This window comes from Mustela nivalis (genome assembly GCF_964662115.1).
Source record: "Mustela nivalis genome assembly, chromosome: 7".
Classification (NCBI taxonomy): domain Eukaryota; kingdom Metazoa; phylum Chordata; class Mammalia; order Carnivora; family Mustelidae; genus Mustela; species Mustela nivalis.
In genome coordinates, this window is record NC_139026.1 from 6102893 (window position 1) to 6122573 (window position 19681).

At 56.4% G+C, this 19681-nt stretch overlaps 1 protein-coding gene and 1 long non-coding RNA gene across 8 annotated transcripts in view; one reads left to right on the forward strand and one right to left on the reverse strand.

The window, feature by feature from the left end:
- The first annotated feature begins 1556 nt into the window (after nt 1-1556).
- The window catches only part of TCF20 (transcription factor 20), a 119053-nt gene continuing 100928 nt past the window's right edge, over nt 1557-19681 (forward strand). The window contains exons 1-2 of one of the 3 annotated variants that reach the window (XM_082739914.1): nt 1557-1815; nt 7898-7948. In XM_082739914.1, the coding sequence (XP_082596040.1) occupies nt 7943-7948 (6 nt within the window). In that variant the 5' untranslated portion in view covers nt 1557-1815; nt 7898-7942. Of the gene's footprint in view, nt 1816-7897; nt 7949-14764; nt 15078-15601; nt 15687-19681 lie in introns of those variants that run through there. The other 2 variants (XM_082739915.1, XM_082739913.1) reach the window with 2 other exon arrangements.
- On the reverse strand, nt 8641-15518 carry LOC309869264. 5 transcript variants are annotated; one of them, XR_014314074.1, is made up of 4 exons: nt 15382-15464; nt 11848-11927; nt 11498-11744; nt 8641-11251 (listed from the first exon to the last, which is right to left on the reverse strand). It is a non-coding gene; the product is annotated as an uncharacterized lncRNA (long non-coding RNA). The 5 variants fall into 5 exon arrangements; XR_014314075.1 differs by having other exon boundaries at nt 8641-9982; nt 11113-11251; nt 11498-11927; XR_014314076.1 differs by having other exon boundaries at nt 8641-10934; nt 11113-11251; nt 11498-11927.

A 19681-nucleotide genomic window follows, 5' to 3' on the forward strand; every position in this document is an offset into this window, starting at 1 on the left:
AGACAGCGTGGTTGGTTTAGGGGACAGAACGAAAGTGTTCATTCTGGGCTTCCTGGCTGGTGTTTGGAGCTGCACGTTCATCTTTTGTGAGAAGAGTCCTTTGCCTCCAAGGGCTTCCTAGTGTCTTGTGTGGATTCTGCTCCGTGTCTGGTCTTGGTTGGGGGGAAGGACCAGTGCAAAGCAAGGCAGGAGTCCTGAGAGCTGAGCTGGGAACATTAGCTCTGGGCTTTGGTGAAAGCCTGAGAGAAATTGAAGTACTTTCTGGACAGTGGGAGCAGCCCTGTGTCCTGGCCTGAAACCTCGGAACCCTGACGTCCTGCCCGTGGAAAGGATGAAATGAGAAGGTAGAGCCTGGTGCTTGCCGGGCCGTCCCCAAACATCAGGCCGGGAAGCTCAGGTGGTGTGTGCCGAGTTCGGGGCAGTCAGTGGTCAGCAGCCTCGGTCCCCTGTGGGGCCAGGAAGAGAGTGCTCTCAGGGTTTGGCACACTGGGGCCTAGAAGGGCCCTGGGCTGGGCTGGGGGGTCTCAGGCTGAAGGGGGCAGAGCAGAGTGGGCTATGTAGCCTCTCATCTGAGGGCAGAGGCTGGAGCAACTGTGGTTTTCTCCAAGGAGGCGGGGATAGGACCAGGGGGACCCTGCCAGGCTGCGTTTGGCCCAAGCAGCTATAGAGTAGGAGGCTCAGGCCAAGGGCATTGCAGGGCCAAGGGTCTGGCCAAGATCTGGAGTCTGGGCACTGGACACCTGGGCACCTGTTTTGGCCCATCACCTCTTGGGCCTCAGTTTCTCCACCTTGTCCTGGGGTTTTGGTATCTACTTCTCAGACACTGCGACGGGATGAAAGAGGAGTCGGGGTGCCTGGTGCTCAGCCTGTTGGAATTAGCATGTCACACCCGAGGGGCGAACCTGGATGGGACTTGGGGTGACGCAGACTACCCCACCCTGCCTCCCCCTTCGGAAGCCCACCTTTGTGGAGGGATGGCCTGGGCTAAATGTTCAGATCCAGAGCCTCATTTCTGCAGCTGGCCAGGGCTTCAAAAAGCCCTAAAGCTGCCCTCTAGGCTCTGGCTCTGGCCCTTCAGGCTCTGTCTGGGCTCCTTTCCTGGCCCCGACCAGCCCTTTCCCACCTCCCTGTGCCTCTGCCTGTCCAATATCAGCTCATTTTCCTGCTGTGTGGCCTCAGGGAGGCCCTTCCCTCTCTGAGCCTCGCCAAGGTCTTCGTGCCCACTGCACAAAGTGTTGGGTATGAGTCCCTGACCTGTGAGCCGTCACGCTGGCCTTGACCCTGTGGCTCCAAGAAAAGCAGAGAGCTGTGATTCGCGCCTCTGGTGGGCGGTCTCCCCTTTTAAGCCATTCACTCTGGGGCCAATTATAAATAGACACATAATCGCCCCTATCTGTAGAGATAAAACATATTCTTCAGAGAGGAGCCACCCCCCTCCCCTCCCCCCCCATGCTGGCACCGGCTCTCCGCAGTTGAGGGTGAAGGAAGGATCGGTGCTCCCCTCCCTCCTCCATCCATCCCCTCCTCTCCCCGCTGCTCTTCCATCTCCACCCTGCAGAGGTGAGATCCGGCAGGGGCCGTGATGTCAGAGGCTCAGCTGATGTCACCGCCCCAGCCCTGTGACTTCACTTGCCGGCTTGGGCAGGAGGAGCCGCGAGGAGGCTGAAAGACGAGAAACTGCCCCCCTTTCCTCTTCCTTCTCCTTTTTCCCTCCCCCCTCCTCCCCAGCCTCGCTTGGGGCTTGGGACGTGCTCTGCTCCCAGCCGGTCTGTCGGAGGGGCTGGGGCAAGTGCCGGGAAGGATGGGGCTGCAAAGGTAACGGGCGTGCGCGGTGCTCTCCCTCCGGTCGTGAAAGTTTGCTCTGGTGCGCGAGGCGTGCCCGCTGGGCGCTCCGCTGTGCCGCGCGGCCCGGCCCGAGGCTCCCGGGGAGGGGGGGGGGAGCGGGCGGGGGCGGGCAAGGCCGGGCAGGGCCAGGGCCGGGCGGGCAGGGGCCTCCCGGGCCGCCTTCGCTGCCTTGTCCCCATCAAAGGCCGCAGCTGCTCGAGTGGCGGCTGCAGCTTTGAAACTGCCATAAAGAGCGAGAGAGGGAGGGGAGGGCGGGGGATGTTCAGAGCAGTGCCCAGGAGGGTGGCCGGGAGAGGAGGGGCGGGAGGGGGGCTGCTCCGGCAGCGCTGTGGCCCTGGGGCAGCAGCAGGGGCGTGAAGGGCAGGGCCCCGGGTCAGAGTCCCAGGGGCCGAGTCACCCTCCCTTGCCCCTTGTCCCCTGGAGTCCAGCCAGCTTCCGCGGCCAGGACCCCAGCAGCCAGCGAGGGTACCCCAGGCAGCGGGGCGCAGGGGCTGGCTCCCCCCCCACACACCCCACCCCCCCATTATTTCCAGGCATATTCTTCTACCTCCAGCAGGCCATTTGTCAGCGGCGATTCGGGACAAAGGAGGGGGCAGTGGGTGGTCTGCTGTAAGTTGGGCGATGGGCACGGAGAGCTCGGAGCGCGGGCCAGAGAGAAACGCCAGCAATTAAGAGGCAGATCGAGGGCTTTGCTCATTCAGGCTGTCGAGGGAGCCGTCATTTTGTGTTAGCGTGTGTGTGTCTGAGGTGGGAGGAGGAAGAGAGGGGAGAATGACAGGAGAAGGATTATGACATTGTGTTGTCTCTGTTTGTGGTAAATGCAAATTTGGCCCCAGCAGCTTCCCGGGAAAAGCAGCAGCAAGTAACCCCGGCCAAGGCCTTGGCCCAGACCCGCCGAGGGAGCCCATGTGGGGCGGTTGGGGGTGTTTTTTTTCCCTTCCCTTTTTTCTGTCTGGCGTGTGCTTCTTCCATTTATTTTTACAGTGAAGTACTGGAGACAGACAGGCCAGCATGGCGGGGAGGAGCTGGTCCTCCCTCCTCCCCGGCACGGCAGCCCCCTCCTCCCTCTGCAGGATGCCCAGGCTGCTCTTCTGACCCCGAGCCGTTGCCCCATCTTGGCTGCCTCCCTGCTAGGTCTCTGTCCCCAGCCAGGGTCACAGTCCTATCATTCTCTTAGTCCGGGCGGCCTGAGGTCTCGGAAGGCTAATTCTGCCCACAGCTGCTCCCCAAGGGTGACTGGAGGCTGCGAGCCTGGGACCGAGGCCCAGATGGGGCTTCGGAGATAAAAAGCCAGGCCGGCCAGGGGGTTCTGTGGCCAGGCCGGGGTTGGCCAAGTGTCCCAGAACCATGACTCCTCTGACGGGCCCAGGAGGGCAGGGAGCTGGAGCTTGAGCCTGTCCTGGCCCGGAGAGTGACCAGAGCCCAAGGTTCCGGGCTCCCAGAGGGCACAAGCAGGCACGGTGCCAGTCCCAGATGGTTAGACCCTCTGGAGCGGGTCTCCAGAGAACGCACAGGGTAGGGTCTTACCAGGGCCAGGCCCCAGCTCAGACCCCAGCTCAGGCTCCAGCAGGGGTGGAGAGTTCAGAGCCCCGAAGTGGAGGCAAGAGCACTTCTCAGATGGAGATGCAGGGGAAGGTTGTGGCTGGCTGGGTCCTGCCTGTCACACACCAGCCCTCGGGCTGTGGCCCTTGGACTTGTTCTCTTTCCCTGGAAGCTGGTTCCTCCCTCCCTCCTCTTTTGCCCTGTTGAGTCCTTCTGGACTCAGTTGGCCTCCTCCAGGAAGGGGGAGGCTGCCCTCCACTTAGATGGGCTGGGGGCCTGGGCCATGCCTACTCCATCCGCCCCCTCACAGCGCTGATCACGCTGTGGTCACTGAGAGGCCCTGGGGTACAGGGACTTTTAGGCCACCCTCCCAGGGTTCCCGGCACCTGCCCAGAGCAGAGCACAGAGGAGGTTATCACCTGGAGGCCAGGGGAGAAGATCCAGACCCACAGATTCCCCAGGACAGTAGGCCACCAGGAACAGTCACCCTGCCAAGCCCCCTAGGAAGGGTGTTCGACTCATTTCCTTCGGCCAGATCCACCCAAAGAGAATTTTTCCCCACGGAGCCTGACAGGTGAGGGCAAAACAAGCTATGCCTGCGAGGGGGAAGTCTGCCCCGAGCTGCAGAGCCTTCTGTGACTACACAACGTCCCTTCTGGAACAGGCGGTGGGCTTGTTTATCCGCCCTGGCATTTCCTTCAGGTCCTGGGCCCATAAGCCAACCCCCGTAGGGGAGCCAGAAAGCACTGCAGAGACTGTGTGAGTTGCAGCTGCCCGCCTGGCCTTCCTATGGAGCTCCCTTTGCCAGATGGAAGAGGAAGGAAGTGGCGAGGCTCTCCCCAAGGCCAAGATGCTGAGTCCGTTCCAGGCCCCGGGCTCAAGAACCGTGTGGCCCGAGGTGCAGAGAGCCCCAGGCGGGGCCGGCTGGCCAGGCGGCTCACTTCACCCAGCCCAAGTTCACAGAGCCTGCCCACTTGGAGCGGGCACCCCCTTGGCACGCAGGCCCGCTCTCTCTGGATGCCCCCAATGGGATGCATCCCAGGAGCTCTGGAGTGAGACAGTTGGGAGAGGCAGTCTTCCCCGCCACTTCCTGTCTGCATGACCTTGGGCAGCTCTCAGAGCTCCAGTTTTAAAAGGCAGGGCCCTGGGGACGGGCATCTCTGCCTTCATGCTCGAAGAGACCGCAGGTGCGGTGCCTGCCCCCAGCAGGTGTTCGATTAGTGACAGCTGTAGTTATGAGGAAGCTTGGCTGTCCCAGCAACCCAGAGGCCCAGTGAAATATTCTCCCTGGGGTACTCTTGTGAATTCTTATGGAGCAATTGAGAAGGGCTTCAAGGAGGAGGTGGCCTTTGAAGGCCTTGAAGAATGAGTAGGAATTTGCCTAGGCTATGGCAGGGGAGGGGCTGCCATCAGGGGGAGAGCAAGGGCACAGCTTTGAGTAAGAGGATCCCGTCGCCTCATGGAGCCGAAGCTTGGGGAGGGCTTAGGGGAGAGAGGGCCGTTGGCCGTGGGAGCGGGTTCTGGAAGAGGGTAGGACCCTGACTTGATGATCTGGGTGGCCAGGCTTTACACACACGTCTTGATCACAGCAAGCCTGTGTCTTAGAATGTTGCACTGTTCTCTCCCCGATCCTGGAAAGCAGGCTTGTTGGTTTTAGCCCCTCCCAAGTCAGGCCTCTCAGGCTGGTCTTGTGGTGGTGGGCTTCCCAGACAGCCCCATCTTTGAATTGAAGCGCCAGCCCCATCTTCATTTAATCTGAAGTTTCAGGATCCCTGGGGGTCAGGCTCCACTGTGAGTCATTGCTGGGGAAACAGAATGGACGCCTGGAGTCTGATTTGGGGGAGAGCTCGGCCCGCAAGAGGCAGGGTGCTTACTCCTTGAGTGAGAGGGCAGTGCAGATGGGGGCCTGGCTGCCTGAGATCACCCGGGGCTTGCTGTGGACCAGCTGTGTGGCTTCAGGCAAATCGCCTGCCCTCTCTGAGCCTCAGTTTCTTGGGGGTGATCATAGTTCCTAAACCACAGGGCCATGGTGAGGACTGTGCAGTTGGCCCAGAGCCTGGCTGCCAGGGGTACTCAGGAACTGTTACCTTACAGAAAAAGCCCACGAGAGTGAAGCCTCTAGCTCCCGCTTCATATCTGTGGGCCAGTCAGTCCCTCCGAGCCTCAGTTCCCCTAGCTGTAATGTGGTGATAATCGTGCCTAGTGATAGTGGCTAACATTTATGAGCGCTTACCGTTAGGGCGACTCTAATTCTAGAACTATGTAGTCGCTTATTGAATACAATCTCTCCAGCTCTGCCTACCAGGTGAGGGGAGTGTGGGGATGGGGAGTAGGACGTCACCAGAAGCGGAAACCTACGGGGAAAAACTTAAGATTTGGTGTTTCCTGGGTGAGGCTAAACCAGCCCCCTTGGTAGTGTGGGCAAGACCAGAGAGGATCAGATGGCTGGGGTAGGAGGCATGAAGACCAGCAAAGGGCCCACCCTCCACGTTGAATGGGCCACCGGCCGCAGGACCTCTTCATGTATGGCAGAGGCACCAACACACTCGGGGCCCTTGAGGGCAAGGCCCCACCCTGGGCCTCAGTTTCCCCATTTGTATGCTGATGGGGACTTGGGCTCACTCACCTCTCAGGGCCCCACCCCCTCGAAGGGCCTTTGATTTTCTTGTCCCTGACTTTCTTGTGTGGCTTCCATGCAGCTTGGGACTTTGAAAGCATCATCTGCCCATTGATTTTTCCAGAAAGGGTGCTAGCTTCCTTTCTATTCTGCAGTCAGCCGTAGTGCCTAGCCTTCTGCCCCCACCCACACACCTTACTTAGCCTGGAGTCGGGGGGCCGAGGGCACCCATCTGGCCCGGTAGGGGCCCCAACATCATGCTGCATGAGCTTGTTAGGGGAGTGCCCTAGAAGTGTGAGCACATGGGGCTAGGGAACCACCACATCTGGCCCACACCTGGCTGTGTGCAGCTGAGTCGCCAGGGAAGACCCAAGGGGTTCATTTGCAGCCTCTCCTGGAGCCGGACAGACCGCTCACCCCTTGTTCCAGTGAATCCTCTGCCGGGTGCTTGGGGGCACCTCACTTCCCTGAGCCTGACTTGCTCCCCGGACGAGCGAGTCCACCTCGTGGGGCACCCGAGGCCAGAGTGTTGGAAACCACCCTTAGTTGCAAGGTCACCGATGAAACAACTGCGTGGACAGCGTTCCGTGGCAGGTGGGGATGTCCCTGTTCTGCAGGTGGGAACGCTGAGGCTCCGAGAGTTTAGGGAGCTTGGCCAGCATTGCATCGTCTTCCGCTTCCCCTTTCTTTTTCACATCACACCTACTACCAAAAGGGAGCTGGGGCGGACTGTAAGGCTGGGAGTCCGTATGAGGTAGGACAGATGAAGGGAGCCCAGAGACCACTAGGGGAGAGAGGCTGGGGAGATGAGAAACCTGTGACAAGGTGCTTACCTGCCAGCTTGTCGCTGCTGGCCCACGCAGGCTACAGCGGGATGGGAAGAGTGGTCATGACAGGTGTGGGGGAGGGGCGCCCCCCCCCCAGGGTCCCAGCCCTTGAAGGATGTATGGTAGTTCTCCCCCCCTGCCTGGGACCTCTCTGCTCACCTTGGCTGAGTCAGGGTGTGGGGTTACCTAAGGGCTCTGTGTGGGTTCAGATCCTGGCTCTGTCGCTCACTGGCTGTGTGATCGCAGGCTAATGATTTATTGCTCTGAATCTCAGTTTCTACACCTGTCAATGGGGATATTGTCAGACTTGGCCCTTAGGCTTGTGTGAGGAGGACCTGACTTAATGCAGGTTTACTCCTTCAGCACGGTGCCCACACGAGAGCTGTAGGAATGTTCTCACCAGTCATCCCCTCAAATCCGTTCGGATTCCCCTCAAACAGTGGGTTTCCTGAGCACCTGCTGTGTGCCAGCCCCAAGGCCAGGGAGCCAAGGATTCATCAGTCAGGCCCCTCCCGTGCTCTGGGCGAAGCTGCCAGCCTCAGGGCCTGGGGCTGAGCGTGTGGGTCTGACGTGTACTGGGAACAGCCTTCGAGAATTGGTGTGTTGGCTCCCACTGCTGGCGTGACAGACATCCTGATGAAATATGTCATTTTAAAACATTTTCCAAAGAAATTTCTGGAGAGTTTTCTTAACCCCATGGGGCCATAAGTAGCCTGACCATTGTCAGGTTTTGGTCTTGGCTTTGACAGGCCTTGCCAGGGACCCCTCCTTTCCTGGGCCTCCCTCTCCTCATTATGCGAAAGGGGGCAGGAACCATTCCCACCTGCGCGGGTGGACCCTGGGTGAGACAGCTCGTGCAAAACAGTGTGTGTGAGGTCAGGACCACTTTCTGGCTGTTGAGACTTTTGGGTTCTGTTTCTGGCTAATTCACGAGATGGCCACGGGCAGGTGCCTGTGCCGTGTCGTGCTGGATGCTGGCTGCCGTCGGAGGGGAGATGCTGGCTCTGCTCTCCAGGGCTCCCCGAGTAGTGGCCTTGCTAAAACCCTTGAATTTTGTGATTTCCAGAGAACGTGGAAGGCCCCTCAGGCAGCCTGGCCCCTTCCAGGGGAAATGCTGGTAAGTGTCTTGTCCTCTCTGTTAGTTTGTTCCACACGTTTTTGGAGCGGTTGTGTGTGCTGGGGTGAGGTGGGAGAACCAGAAGTCAGCCCTACCTTCGATAGCTCGGTCTAGGAGGAAGGCTTTGAAGACTCCAACCCTGACTCACCAGAGGTCCTGAGATTCGGGGGTGGCTGGATGCAAAGTCTGGGTTTTGAGAAGGTGCTCAGGCACCGGGCAGCTGGCCGGGTCATTTACAAATGAATATTGACTGTTCAGAATCTTTCAATGGCTCCCCCTTTTTGCCTGGGGATAAAGTCCCCATGCCTTCTGTGGCCTGCACCGTCTGATTCCAGCCGCCTCTCCAGCTTTCTCATTTCACTTAAATTGCATTGGCCTCCTTTCCCTTCCGGAAACACGACTCGCTCCCTCCTGCCTCAAGACTTTTGCCCATGCTGTGCCCACCGCCTGGGGCTCGCGTCCAACCCCATCCTGTGCCCCTTTCCTATCTTCCAGGTTTCAACTCAAATGTCTTGGACCCCCCAGTACCCAGTGTCGCATTATACACTCTCTGTGCCCCCAGCATGCTTTCTTACTAGTGTGTACCCCAACTTCACCAAATGATCGTACGTGTTGACTCGTTCTCTCTAATGGCCCCCTGACAACAGGGGCCTTTGGACTTGGGGCTTGGCATATGGTAAGGGCTCAATGAATGTCTGGAATGAATTTATGAGGAGTACTAAGGTAAGGTTTCGTGGAGGTGGTGGCACTTGAGTCTTGGAAGAAGTTGTAATTTCGGTCTCCAGGGAGGGGGGAGGGACTGCCTGCCTCGGGGAGCAGCCAAGCACATGGCAGGAACACAGCTCGCTTGGCCTGGCAAAGAGGCAGAACCGGACATGTGAGAGAAAGTTGGAGAACTGAGCTGGGGCCAGCCAGGGGCTTTGTGTGCCCGCTGAATGGGAATCGACTTGAATTCTGAAGCCACTTGGGACCCTTTGAAGACTTCCGCGCCAGGGGCAGGAGGGTCAAAGCTGGCTGTGGCTCACCGTGACGAAGTCTGCTGCAGGGATGGGGTGGGCCGGGGATGGAGGCTGCAGCCAAAAGGACCTGGTGGCAGCTGGAGAATCCATCGGCCCTGCTGCTTGCTTTTTCTGCTGGAATCACACATGTGCCTTGTCAGTTATCCTCACAAGCCAGCAGGGAGAGGCAGGGCAGAGACCAGGAACCTCACCCACCGTGACCGCTTCCAGAAGACCATCACCTCGGCGGCCAGGCAGCCGTTCCCAAATCACTGGAGGGATAGATGGAGTCAGGGCGGGAAGGGGTGGGTGGTGCATTGATGTCCACTTTTCTCGGCTTCTCCAACCCAGGAGGCAGCATCTAGTTATGCATCCCCACACCTCTGTCTGGGCGCCTTCCCCCGTGGCCAAGGGATTATGACTTGGAGTTACCAGCCCATGTCAGAAGACGAGCAGAAGCATTTCTGTCTGAGCCCAGCAAACAAGATGCACCTCCTGGCCCCCATGGGGGCATAGCTCCCATGGTCAGAAGCACCAGGATGCTCACGTCCCTGATCTACCACTTAGTGGCTGTGTGCCTTCAGGCCTCTTGTTAGCACCTCTGGGCTTGGGTTTCTCCGGCTGTGAAGCGGGGGCTGCTCGGGTTGTGAAGGTTAAATGAGAGGACACACTCAGAGCCCCAAGCGCAGCGAACCCCATAGGCTTAGGAAGTAGCAGCTGTATCTCGGCTGCGGTTTTTCTCCTCCTTTTCAATTCTTTGCAGCAAGCTTGGGTTTCGGGCTTAAAACGAAGAGCATATCAACAAAAGAAGAAAGTCCTTTCCCAGCGCGCCTCGGCATGCGGCACTGCCCTCCCGGGGAGCCCAGCAGTGATAGGGCTAAAAGTCTCGGGCTTTCAAGCAGAAATAATCCCAATGGAACAGAACCTCCCCATTGTTACCATGTGATAAGGCAATGTAGGGGCTCTGCGGTCCGACCTGCCTGTGTCAATTCCAACTCTGCCCCTTCCTGGCTGCTCTGTGCCTCAGTTTCCTTATCTGCAAAACAAGGTAATTGTATCCACACGGGAGGGCTGTTGTAAGGATTAGGTGAGTTAATGTGGGTGAAGTGCTTAGAACGTGTGTGTGTCACTGCTGTTGCTAGACCGTTTCATCTCGAACTCTTTGTAAGTGCTGGCAGGGACTCAGTGGGGCCCTGGAGCCCAAAACCTGGGTTCAGATTCCAGCTCTGCTATTTTCTAGCTGTGTGACCTCAGACAAATCTCTTAGCATCTCTGTGCGTCCATTTCCTGCTCTGTACAATGGAGATGACAGTCCCTGCATTGTAAGGTTGTTCGGAGGAGTGAATGGGGTTGCCCAGGGAAGGGGCCCGACTCCCTGGAGGCAGGCAGACCACTCAGCCCATCCTCCCACCCCGATGGAAACACTGAGACTAGAGTCATTGGCAGACATATGTGGCTGAGAGCAGGCTGGGCCCCTAGTTTAGTGACCTGCGCGAGGCCATCATGCCAGGGCCTGAGAGTCAAGCCACTAGGGACAGGAGTGCCAAGTGTGCTGAGGGGTGATCTGCCCTGCAATCAGGCTGCAGGGGGCTTCCAGCTGCTCAGTGTCTCCTCCAGTGTTTTCTTTCTGCTCGCCTGTGGGAAGAGTGAGCCCCCACAACAGCAGCTGCCACTTGGGCAGGCCACAGTCTTCTAGGGGCGGGGTCTGAGAGCCCATCACCTGCAAGCTGCCCAGTCTCCAGGGCTTGGACATGTCCCTAGTGGGGAAGGGCTGGTGCTGACCCCGCAGACCCTCTCCTATCTCGTGCCTGATGTGCCTGCAGACTTCGTGACCCGCCAACTGTCTGTGTCCATCCATCCTTCCAGTGTTTACTGAGTGCTGGGAAGCTTGGTGGTTAAGAGTGCAGCCCGTAAAGACCCGGGTTCCAGTCCAGCATGGCCTCTTCCAAGCCGTGTGACTTGGGACAAGTTAAATTCTCGATGCCTCTCTGTAACGGTGGGGGCGGTAACAGTCTCAGCCAACCTCATCAGGTTGCTGCAAACCCACAGTGCTCATTCCCAGTAAGCTTGGATCCCTCAGGGCTGTATCGGGATTTCTAACGTTATTATTTTTATGGATAGGATGCCCTGCCCTGCTCAGGATGTCTCTGCCCTGTGGATACTCACAGCCCCGTGGGAGAGATGGATATAGTCCCACACAGCGCTGTGTCACCATTGGGAGCTGAGGAGGGAGCCACAGCTTTGATCCTGGAGGGCTGGCGTGGAGGGCAGGGTTGGCCTCCTAAGCAGCGGTCCCCGTGAGACCCTGTGAAACAAATTCATGTGAAGAAGCATGTCAATGTAGCACCTTCTGCAACCTCAGCTCTCCTTCCCCTGTGTGTGTGCTGGGCACAGCCTTCCTGAGAACAGCAGGCAGCTGCACGCACACACGAGTGTTGATATCCCTGATTCCCTCTAGAGCCTTCCCTATTCCCTTAACCTTAGAGCCTGCCCTACTGCTGCCCCAGAAGGACTTATTGTGAGCCCCTGTGCTCCCTCCGTCAGGACTCACGGCCTAGCACACAGCTAGGTGCTCTGTGTGGAAGGAAGGCATGTCCACAAAGGATCTGGCCACCCTTGCTGTTCGTGCCTGGCTTGGGACAGGCCTCACAGGAGGCTGCGGTGGGGGGTCCTCACTCTGTTAACCCGAGGCTTATGTAAGTGGTCTCCTGGAGGACGGAGAGCAGGCATTCCAGGCCTCCCTCTGGGTGTGTTAGAGTTAGCAGGAGGCAACTCCAGAGAGGGAGGGGAGCTGGGACCTGGTGAAGGATAAAGGTGAGGGCTGTGCACGTGCTCCTGAGAGCCAGAGAGGGAGAGAAAGGCCATCCGCCTGCCGCTGAAGGCACTGACACCCCGGCTCACTTCGCACAAGTCACTGATCTGCCGAGCAGGCCAGGCTCCTCAATCAATCCGTGCTGACAGATGGTAGCGGAATCAGTGACCTAGAGGCAGAAGGCTCCATTTGTAATCCCGGAGTGGCCCAGGCGCCTGGAGGAGGGCAGAGGGGTTTGTAATAAAGGGAGTGACACAGGGTTTCCAAAAGCCATCTCTGCGCCGGAGGAGGAGGGAAAGGATTAATTTTGCTTCTGGAATTGAAACCACCGATTCAGTTCAATAAGTATTTTTTCAGTAGACTAGGTTAGGAGAGGAAAAAAAAAAAAAAACAAAAAACAGATCTACTGTCCCTTCCTTAAAGTGGTAGGAAAAACAAGATTCTCGCAGATGAGATAAGAGAACAATGGAGGAACTCTAATGTGATCAAAGAGGACTTCCCCAGTTGAGCTCCGGCCACTGTGGAATCTTGGGCAGTAACTTGCCCTCTCCGAGCCTCCGTCTGCTCGTGTGTCCTGTTGTGGCCATCTTGTGGAACTGTAGCTGTTGTTAATATGTGCCTGGTATTGTACCGAATTCTTTATGCAGATCTCTTTAGGCTCCCATGATACCTTATTATCCCCTTCTACTGCTCAGGAAACCGGAGCTCAGAGAGGTGACGTGATTTGTCCAGCCACACAGCCCCAGAGTAACCCAGATCTGTCTGTTGGCCATAATGCCCACATGTTCTTTTTCCAAGTGGTACTGAAAGGAAAAGGGACTCCAGGCCACCAGGGGTGAAGAGATCCAGGCTGGCCTGGCCCTGGGACTGGGGAAGTTTCCAGGTAGAGGTTGGCTGGGCAATATCCTGGCAGGGTCCAAAGGGGTTGGGAGAGAGGGGGCTATAGAATCGGTCCCAGGACCGGAGGCAGGAGCAGATGAGAGCCTGGACTCAAGTTCTCTATCTGCATTCTTTCCTTTTTGAATGAGGCTCTCTGCACAGTTTGTGACCATTCATTTCATGTTTCAGTCCCTCTTTCTGAGGCCTGAGTGAACGGAGGAAGAGGAGAAAGGAAGGAAGGATAGGGCAGGAGACTAAGGAAAAGGGCTTCCTTTCATGAGTTCTCTCAAGAAATTGAGGGTGCCCCCAACCACTCTGCTTAGAAAGCTCCCCCGCATCCTTCTAAGTTTGTCCAGAAAACATGCATGTGTGCTGGGAGTCCCCCCATCCTTTCGCTCTGCAGCCCTGACCCAAGCAGAAGCCAGCACTGGTCTTTTAAAAGTCTTAGTGCCGAAGAATTTGAAAATGAAACTCACAGAACAATGGAACCGTCAGAGGGCAGGGCCTCGCAGCCTCTTCAGCTCTGCCCCGGAAGAGCCCGACACCCCGTTTGGCATGCAGGAGGTGTTGGGGAATCAAGTCTCCAAGAATAGCCCTGACCCACATTGGAGCCAGCCCCCACTTTGTGAAATTGGACAGGAGCCAGGAGAAATCACTGCCTTCCTCAACCACATCCTCCTGAGTGCCAGGACCAACTGAGGTCCTGCCTGGGATTCCTTTACTCGTGAGAGGTGTTGCCTGGCCAGGACCCTCCTTGGGTGGGCTGAGGCAAGGTAAAGCATTTCTGTCTCTGGCCAGGTGAAGCTAGAGGTGAAAGGGTAGACTCAGGCCCAGGGGAGCTCTGTACCTCAAATGGACTAAAATCGGTCCCAGGTCACACCTGGTTCCTCAACTTCCACCTGCTGCCCAAAGCACTCTTCCAGTTCCAAATGACTTTCAAGTTGGGTTGCTTCAGGAAAGGAAGCCACATACTCCCCTAACATCTAGGGCAGATGGGGGCCTAATTTAGAATCAGCAATGTTAGCCAACATTGGGAGCACCTAGTTCAAACTCCCCTCATTATATACCAGTCGGAAACTGAGGCCCAGACTGGGGAGAGAATTTGGCCAGATCTCTATGTGAGCCAGAAGTAGGATCGCAAACACTCCCAACACATCCCACCCCCATGGGCCTTCTCCCTTTTGATAGCAGTGGGTCACAGGGAACAAACATCCCAGTGGTGGTTCTACAACTGAGATTTTCTTTCCCAAAAAAAAAAAAAAAAAAAGCCATTCCTTTGCTCCATAAAACATACATGAGGTTTGCAAAAGAAGGCTGGGAACAGCCCGAGGCCTTGGCACCGCAAATCCTCCACCTTATCTCCAAATTAATTCTGGACCCTGGGTCCAGTCAGCCAGGCGCTGCAGCGTTTTAATGCCGCCGCGGGCCTAGGCAACTGGCTTTCGGTGAGTATCTATTTTACATGCGAGGTTGGTGGGCCTCCCAGCTCCTCGCTTTTATTGCGGAGGAAACTGAGGAAGTTATCTGTTATCTGGAGAGCCTAAGTCATTCATCCAAGGACACGCGGCTCTAAGGGGCGGAGGAGGGAAGGGAACCAGGCCCTCTGCGCCGGACGGAGGGCGCTTGGCGGTCAGGAGCTGCCCCCATGCCCGGCCCCACTCAGCAGGTTCCCCGGGGGAGGCCAGGCCCTAGCCCGCGGGTTCCCCAGGATGTCAGAGGCGCGATTCTGGCGTTGGAGGCTCCAGGGAACTCCAGAAATCCCAGGAAGAGATTCCGGGCCACCAACTCCCCAGAAAGTTGGCTCGCGGCCACTCCCAGGACGGCCCGGAGCCGCCGGCCAAGATGGCACTGTGCGGGCGGCCAGCCGCACGCGCGGCGCGGGGCAGCTGCCTAGGGGAGTCCCGCGCGACCCCTGCCGCGGGGCGGGAGGGTCTCCGCCGCCCCGGCCCCGCCGCGCGCAGGCCTCCGCGCCGCCGCACGCGGGTGGGCACGCGCGCCCCCGCCGGCCCCGCCCCCTGCCGCCCCGCCCCCGCCGCGCGCACCGCCCCGCCGCGCGCCCTCCCGCCCGCCCGCGCGCCGCGGCCCGGAGCCTCCCCATTGGCCGCGCGCCGTCACCTGACGCTCTGTTATTTCCTGTGTGTTGGGAGAATGGAGAGAAAAAACCCCGAGCCGAGCCGCTTTCGGCCCCTGCGAGGCGGCCGCGGCCTCCGCCGGGGGAGCCCGCCCTGAGGCGCGCCTGACCGGGGAGCGAGCGCGCGGGCCGGAGCGAGGCTCGAGGGGCCACGGCCCCGGCCCGCCCCGCCGCCGGCCGGGGCGCCCGAGCTGGAGGCGGCGGAGGCTCCCCCACCCCCACCTCGCGCCGCGCCGCCCGCCGCCGCCGCCGCTCCCTCCCCTCCCGCCCCCGGCCGAGGCCGAGGGACCGGGCGGGGGGCCCCTGCAGGTAACCGCCGCCCGGGCCTGAGGGGGAGGGGCAGGGGTCAGAGCTGAGCGGCTGGGGCCGGGCCGGGGTGTTCGGCCTCGGGGGCCGGGGGCAGAGGTCCTAGTCCGGCCGACCTGAAGTGCTGAGCCCCCTGGACTCCGAGGCCAGGGCAACGGGGTGCTGAGGGGAAGGTCCCTGCCCGGCCTGGCCTGGGGGTGCGGAGGGGAAGGGGCCCGGCCTGGCGTTAGGGCTCTGAGGGGTCTGGCCTGGGAGTCCGGTAGGGCTTTGGCACCAGTCCTAGCCTTAGGGTGTCGGGGGAAGGTACCTGCTTGTCGCGGCCTCGGGTGCAAAGGCGGCGGGTGTGAGCGGGCGGCGCCCAGGGGTCCGCGGGGTCAGCGCCGCCCACCCCGGGACCCCTGGCAGCCCCCGGTGTCCCGCGGCGCTCGCCTCTTGGTGGCGGCTGGGGGCGAGGCCGGCGGGCGAAGGCTGGGCTTGGGGCGGGAGCGGCGCTGGCCGCCCGGAGTCGGAGCGCGCCCTGCCGCGGGAGGGACGGGGGCCCGTTCATTGCCATGTGAACACCTGAAGCCATGTGGACGCGGCAGCTTCTCGCCTGTTGGGGGCGGAGGACAGGTACCGACTGGCGGGGCGCAAGGTCCTGGCGCGGGGGGGCGGGGAGCGGAGCGCGGGGCACACTCCCTGCGTGGGGTTTTCTCCTCCTCCCCCGCCGCGGTGAGCGGGGCGGGTGTTGGATCCGGTGGTCCCGAGTGCGAGCGAGCGCGCGTTTAGGGGCCTGAGGTTGAAGCCCCTCGTCTCCTTCGGGGCGGGGGGAGTGGTTGAAGGAGAGCGGCCCCTCTGGGCCAGCTCGCTCAGAAGCGGCTGGAGGTGGAATGCCTCCCGTGCGCTGCGATGGGAGTGGAATTCGGTGTGTTTTGGGGGGCGGGGGAGCGCGGATCGGTCTCCTTCCTGGGCCTGTGGGTGGGGATTATTGTCTGTTTTTGTGGTTGTGGATGCTAGAGCTGTCTGCCGGTCTGTAGGCATCCCTTTCGTTTGCCCTTAGGGGACAGATAAAAATTAGGACTTTTTCCTCCTTTTCTCTTTGCTCCCCCCCCCCCCCCCGCCCCGAGATTAGATGACTCTGGTAACTGCTGTAAAATGGATGGAATTTTCAAGCTATTATCTAACAGGCAGATCTCTGAATGATAATTGGACCCTTATGTTAACAGCTTCAGTGAAGACTTTTATGAAACATCTTACATGGGGTGGCAGCGGTAGATCTTACGTGGGTAGAGTGGGAAACTGCTGTGAAGTCCAACCTGGGAGACCAGGAATCTACTTCCAGGTTTGCCCCCAAATAAACTGTAACCCCGGCCAAGTTACCTACCCTCTCAAGCCTCCCAGGTTCCTTCTCTGTTAAATGAGGACTTCCTTCTAGGTCAAACACTGCAGGGCTTGTGGGTAGGTTTTCTCGTTTGTTTTGGTTTTTTAATGTTTGTTTGTTTGTATTTGGTCTACTACCTTGTGCTTTTGTTACAGAGGCAGCCTTCTTGAGAAATGCAGGATGTTTCTCTGCTGGCTTTTAAGATCCTGTCCCACTTTTTAGTATCCAGCCTTTTCCTTCTTCAACAGAGCATTGAACTTGGTTAGCATAGTTTTTCCTCAAATCCCAGATACTGTTCTGTGCTTCTCAGAAAGTGTACTGTATTACAGTCTGTGTTGAGTATATCTTATGTTTTTTTGTCTTTGTACAAAAAAGTTACCAGGAGAAAGATTTCAGAGGACATTTGACTGTTTGGAAGTGTGGATAATGTAAATGTATTCGGGTCTGTGTATATTGGTTGGCCGCAAAGAGTTACAAGGTCTTTTTGTGCAGGGAATTGTGGAGGGACCTTATTTAAAATTTGTTGAAGGCATATTTGGCATTTGGCTAATTTTTGAAATGTCCAACTTCAGTATTCTCAAGAGTAGAGATAAAGTGGAATTCCGTAGTATCTCCTGTGAAATGGTATGCTGGTGCAATTAACTGTCACCTCAGGGTGCACTAATTGTTTGCATCCCCAATTTATTCCATAATGGTGGCCGATGCTTCCTCTCAGATGCTGCAGAACCCCAATTAGTTTCACTGATTTTATGGTGTGTGAGAGCTTTAGGCCATGCTATTGACTGGTTAGCCTTTCTAGACCAGCCTCAGCTCTGGTCTTGTCTGTCTTAAATTTCTGGTACTGTTGATGCTTGGAGGGCATGTGCCTGATGTGGTGTAATGTGTCTTCTCCCACTTTTTTTTATTCAGTCTGTACAGTTTCAGAAAGGGTCTCAGCAAGGGGATGTGTGCTCATAGTGTTGACTATGGAGATGGATTGGTGTAATTTTTCTCATATGTTAACATCGGGCCTGTCACATAGGCAGACACTTTAATATGGCTACACAGAGTAATAATTGGAAGTTTCTCAAAATAAGTGATTTATTCTGTATGGGTATTCGAATTATGACCTAGTGTTTGGGGTGGGATTTTAAAAATCCTGGTTACTTACGTCGTAAGTCGTTCTCACACTCACATGTTTGTATTTGTGTTATAACATAACGAGGAAAAGATTATTATAAAACTTAGAGGTGGGGCACCTGGGTGGTTCAGTGGGTTAAGCCGCTGCCTTCGGCTCAGGTCATGATCTCAGGGTGCTGGGATTGAGTCCCGCATCGGGCTCTCTGCTCAGCGGGGAGCCTGCTTCCCTCTCTCTCTCTCTCTGCCCGCCTCTCTGCCTACTTGTGATCTTTCTCTGTCAAATAAATAAATATCTTTAAAAAAAAAATAAACTTAGAGGTGATTCGTGTGTGCACATGAGAGAAGGTTGCTAAGGTAGTAAGATGTTAGGAGACATGGATTTTAGGTTCCGTAATCTCTTAGTGGTATACTTTTTTCTTTAATTTCATAAAATGGAATGGAATGTAGTTTAAATCACATCCATTTAGACCAAGAAATTAAAGTTGGATGTCTGGTGAGTCCAGCTTTTTCTTCATATGGATAAGGAAGAATGCTAATATTTGTGCTGGCTTTTTATGGTGGTTTTTTAAATCCGTTATGCTAGGTTCTGTCCCAGTTGTTTAATTTGTCTTACAGAATCTACCCAGCAGACCTGAGAGGTGTAAGTGATCTCTCCTTTTCCTGAGAGGTCAAAGAGCTAGTGAGGGTCAGAGATTGGCTGTGACCATCCTTACCGTGGCTGCAAAGCCTGACTACATCGGTTATAGCTCACAGATCATCTGGTGGTAGGTTGGCCTTGGAGTCTGTCTTCCTGCTGTGCCCTATTTTTTTTTTTTTCTTAAGTTATAGTGAAATGGAAATCTGGACTTGGGCAAAATATTGGAAAGCATGATTTTTGCAGCTATGCCACCCAACCAGACTCTGGTTTAGTGACCCCTGGGACGTCTATACACTTTCACTTTCCCTATAACTAGCCAGTTTTGCTAGTGTACCTGAAATGTAATCTAAAAAATTTCTCCTTCGTTCCCAATTCTGCCATTCTGTCTTTGAGCCAGAAACTTCTTGTATCAGCTCAGAGAATGGTATCATATAAGGGGCTGTCTCTCTTCCGGTCTCTGCTGCCACACAGGTTTGCACTGCACGGTCTGTGTTTGACCAGATGGGACTGAAAAGATACATTTCCAGAAGACAGTCCCTTGTGTGGCTTAAGTTCTCTTCCTTGAGGTTGCTTGTGTTTAAGGCACCTTAGTGCTCATTAGATCTGTCTGGGGTTTCTGACTCTGCTACCTTCGTTTTCTTTTTGTGGAGATAAAAGTAACAAAATGAAGCAAAACCGTAAAACCCTGTTTATGTTGGAGTATAACTGTACATCAAAGTTACACATTTGAAATATAATGAAGTCTTGGCTTTCATGGGGCGTAATTTGGGCACATTGCACTTAGACTGGATAGCTTTTTTATTATTAGTTAGGCTGCTTAAAAGTCCTCTTAATACCTATGATGTGTGCATTGTGGGTGAAAAGGTTCTCATGGTGACAAACACAATCAGTACTTTTCGCGTTAGAGCTGTGTTTGCTTTGTAGGAAATGCGCGCAGCCCAGCAGGAAGATGAACTAGAAAGTGACTTATTGGTGTATCTGTGGCTTGTTATCTGATGCTTCATTGTGGGGAAGTTAAGAAAGAGAAAACATTAGCTGTAGGGGGAAATATCCTTTTTGTAGCGTGCACATGGAAGCTGTTCTGTAGGGAAGGGTGAAAGTTCATTGGAACACTTGAATGCCACAGCGCCTGATGGGAAGGTGGTTTCCATGTTTGCATATCACATCCCTGAATGTGGGCACAGGCCCTCTGTGTGTGTTCTAGTTTTCATTAACAGGTGTTTATGGACGGTTTTCTAAGCATGGGCGATGCAGTGGTGGGCAAGGGGGAAAAGGAACCTGCCCTGGCGATGGGCTGTAAACAGTAAGTAAATAAGAATATCCGGTAGTGATAACTATGAGATGAGAATAGAAAGACAATCTGGTAGTGACTTGGGAGAGTAGATGTTCCGTCTTCTGAAGCCTTTGCTGCCAGCAGGGCAGTCAGACTTGGTCTGTGGGATGGATAAAAATGGCATTAAACAAAGTAAGTCATTTGCTTGAGCCCTGAGT